The sequence below is a fragment of the Macrobrachium nipponense genome, chromosome 27, assembly GCF_015104395.2.
Source record: "Macrobrachium nipponense isolate FS-2020 chromosome 27, ASM1510439v2, whole genome shotgun sequence".
NCBI lineage: Eukaryota > Metazoa > Arthropoda > Malacostraca > Decapoda > Palaemonidae > Macrobrachium > Macrobrachium nipponense.
Genome location: NC_087216.1, coordinates 71,659,593 through 71,663,542, shown reverse-complemented (window position 1 = coordinate 71,663,542; position 3,950 = coordinate 71,659,593). Strand labels below are relative to the sequence as shown.

The window sequence follows — 3,950 nt, the reverse complement described above, 5'->3', positions numbered from 1 at the left end:
CAAAAAATGCATTTAAGTTTTGGAATGCTTTATGCCGTATTTTCCGAGATAATTTCACATTTTTTTCATGACATTATTACTTCTTAGCTATTCAAGAAACACCTATAAAATTGCAAAATATATACAGCAGTTATTAATTGGTTGAATCGGTGTATGTGTGTGTGTATGTTAACAGACATATGCAAACTAACTTTGTTCTGATACGTATTACAAACCATCGGTCCTTATACAATAGGAAGGTAACTAGCGGCAGCTGGAACAGTCGTAAGCTTCGAACAAGGGAGTTCGGTAGTTAAAAAAAAAAAAAAAAAAAAAACTGCTTTTGACCGACAGTGCGTGCGCCGCGCGACTGGGAGGTGAAGAATCACTTTTGCTTTCGGCCGCGTTGGTGGAGGACGTGTTCGTCATCGCTCTCTGCCCGCTTCATCGTCGTATGCTTTGGTTGTGTGTTGTTTCTCAACTTGGTTTGTCAGTGTAGTGAAAGTGTATTATAAGTACGTGACATTCTTTATTACTTTTTATTACATTGATTATGGATTCCCGTGCAATGGAGCTGTCCCCATGCCCCCCATCAGCCGCAGAGTTTGCCCTGGTGTGAAGGGCCGCAAGTGTGGGGTCTTTCGCTCTTTCCCGAGATAGATCCTTATGTCCTTTGTGCGGGGGCGTGAATGCCCTCGGACCGAGCCATGTAATTTTGTGTGAATTGGTCGGAGATGCAGTGGGTGCTGTACGAGGGTAGGAGGAAGCGTAGACCTGCCAAGGAGTCGTCGGAAAGATCTCCAGCAACTCCCTTGGTTACGGACACTTCCTCTTCTTTCCTGCCCCCAGGCTCAGCTCCCGCGTATGGCGCCTTCCCCTTCGGGGAGGGGTTTCTCGGTCCTTCTCTTCGCCCGATCCGTCGAGCGTAGAGGAGGGCGCGAGGTGCCCCGACGTGCAGTTGTATTCGGGTCTTCCGTTCGCTCAGGGTGGGGCTCGCCCCCCCCCACGAGGGGGAACCCCTCCTAATCACCCTACTGTTGCTTCCTCAGGTACTCCTGCTGCTGGCGATGACTTCGGCCAGGTGCGGGTGTCGCTGGGGCTCCAGGGCATGCAGAGCGTCCAGGGGCTGCTCCAGCATCTGGTGGGTGCTGTGCCGGTCACCCATGGAGCTGTGACCACCACTACCACCACTGTCTCAACTCCAGGGTACGCCGCCCCTCCTCACCTGGTCTACACCCCGCACGTGATGTCAGTGACTCCGACGGCCACTGTGCAGGGCCCGATTGCTGCCTTGCCGAGGAGAGGTGTGCCTCCCCCTCCCGGGTTCTTCGTGCTGACAGCTCCTGACTTCCGATGCCCGAAGAGCTCACCCCAGGACCTGCCGCTGGTACCCAGGATGTCGCTGGCTGCTGCCTCATCTCCTGCTGTACCTGACCTGCCTGCCGTACCTGCCGCTCCTGCTGTTTCTGCACCTGCAGATGTCGTCCCAGCCCGTGGTGTTGCTGCCCCAGTCGCTGGTCCTTCCGGACAGGTGCAGCCAGGCCCTGTTGCTTTGGCAACAACAGCCCCGGTTCCATCCTGGATGGAGGACCTGACATCTGTCCTGAGGGAGCTGACTAAGAAGAAGAAGAAGGGGAAGGTGTTGTCGTCATCTTCTTCGTCACATGCTGCCGCCTCTTCCCCTTCGACTTCCAAGGCTTCCAAGCCGAGGAAGAAGAAGGCTGCCTCCTTCCCCCCTAAGAAGGCTCCCTCGGGAACTTTTAAGGGCCTGTGTCACTTCGGTGGGACGGGGGTTTCTTCCGCTGGTCCTCCTGCTCCTTCCGCAAGGAAGAAGACGAGGACCAGAGGGGTACTGGCTAACACCGGTACTTCCTCGCCTGGAGCTAGGGGCGCTGCCGCTACACCAGGTTCCAGCTCGGCCTATCGTTTGCGAGAGGTACAGAGTGTACGGTCTCACGAGGGCGACCGTGCAGCTAAGGCTCAGGCGTCCGAGTTCGCTCGGCGCCAGGATCAAGGCACGGAGCGGAAGGCTGGTGAGAGCCGCTAAGGTGACTCTCTCCAGGCCAGCGATCGCTCTTGTAGCGACCAGCTGGTTACCATGGTTGCCGTGACGGTCCCAGACCGGCCACGGGCTGAGGCTGGTAAGAGGTCCCCTCGATCACAGGAACCAGCCTCGGCTGGTTCCAGCGGTTCGACGCGCCGTGAGAACAGGCACCGGTCCCACCGCGACAGTGGTCTCTGCAGGTCCCCTGACCGCCGCTCCCACCGGGACCGGACGGATAGGGGGACCAGCAGCAGCTCCTCTGACGCACAGTCCAGCCGCTCGCCCCAGGGGAGCGGCGCGACCAGGACTGCAGCTCAATCGCCACCACGGGTTGGCGATCGCCTGCAGCCCCCCAAGCACACCGGTTCTACCGGTGAGCGAGGGGGGAGCATCAGGTCTTCCTCTCCAGTTCCTTCAACTTCCTCGGGTTACACTGGGAAGGGCGAGGCAACAAGGCGCGTCCCTCACGATCCCGCCATGACGCCCTACGTGCCAGGCACGGTCCTCGGATTGACCAGGTCGCATGCGCAAGTGGCAGGAGGAGACCGAGAGGGGTCTGTCGCTGTTCCTCCTTCTGAAGGAGGAGGGTCTCGGGAGTCGTTCTTGCTGGAGGGGCTTGACGGTCCTACTCCTCAAGATGCGGTCACTACTGAGATCCAGAGGAATTTTGCTGAGGTCATTGCGCTGATTCGTCAGCACAACGACCTCGGGAAAGGATCGCCGCTCCCACCTTCTGAGCCCACGTCCCGGCTTGAGTCGTTCTGGGGGCCTAAAAAGGAACCCAGGGCGACGGTGGGTCTGCCGCGATCGGAACTGGCTGACTCAGTCCTAGGCCAGGTGGACTCGCTCGTCTCCGGACAGGAGGGTTCGCTTCGGTCTGGCAGGTCGTCTCAGCTACTTCCTCCACTGCAGGGTTAGGTGGTGTTGATGAGACATTTATGGGTATTAAGGGCACTTTACTTGTGACAGTAGTTGTGTTTTGTGGTGGGTACTTAGTATTTGTACGAGGCGGTATTGGGGGTATGTATTGTGGGGTTCCTGTTATGGTACTGAGGTTGTCACATGAGAATGGATTACTTGGAATGCGAGACGTATGTGGTGTAGACATGATGGGTGTTTGAGTGTTAAGTGTTGTATTGTACCCTGTATGTCAACCAACTTCTGGTCAAAGTCCTTGATTTGATTTGTTAAATCTCCCACTTGAGACCAAACGTCCTGGTAGGATTGAGTGAAGCTCTTAACTGTCTGTAATGTTTGTTGTGTTTCTTGTTCTAATTGAATTAGATCAATATATGATTAATCAGTATCAGTCGCCATTGTTACAATATTTCAAAACACTTATATATAATCAAATAATAAAATGTAAAGTACATTAAGAGGCAATACCATACAATCCGTCACTATAGAAATAATGAATATGCATGTAAACAAGTCATGACCTTAATCAGATAAAAATCAACAATATTGTATAAAAAATTGCATACAATTCGACAAAACATTATAAGCGACCTACATAATATATAGGCACAGTGGGTATGGATCCATAGCATTGGACTACAGATCCAACACAGCTGCCACCAAATGTCACGGGAGGATTTTTCCCACACCATGACATTAAGATACGAGAATAATAATATACTAGGTACTACTATACATATACACTGTTGTCAGTTTTCTTGCCTGGAGACAGGGGTCGGAGAATGGTACTGTGTCGTAGTTGACACGGTGGGTATGAAGACTAACGTTTACGCTGCCTGGGAAATAGGGTAGGCCTGTCCTACCTGCTATTACATGATATTCCTTGTATGTATAGGTCTTATTACTGATGAGGCCAGGTGATGTCTTCCCACTGGGAGGCAATTGAAGTGCTGATTTCCATTTTAGGGGTATTGAAGAAAATTCCTGGTACTCAGCTTGTTTCTTTATT

The 3,950-nt window shown here is 53.0% G+C and overlaps 1 protein-coding gene across 1 annotated transcript; it reads left to right on the top strand.

Annotated features, from left to right (window-relative positions):
- The first annotated feature begins 713 nt into the window (after nucleotides 1–713).
- LOC135200729 (proline-rich protein 36-like) lies at nucleotides 714–2,026 on the top strand. The gene is made up of 3 exons (XM_064229335.1): nucleotides 714–735; nucleotides 1,029–1,510; nucleotides 1,676–2,026. Exons 1-3 carry the CDS (start codon nucleotides 714–716, stop codon nucleotides 2,024–2,026), a joined length of 855 nt encoding a protein of 284 aa, XP_064085405.1.
- Nucleotides 2,027–3,950: the final 1,924 nt, after the last annotated feature.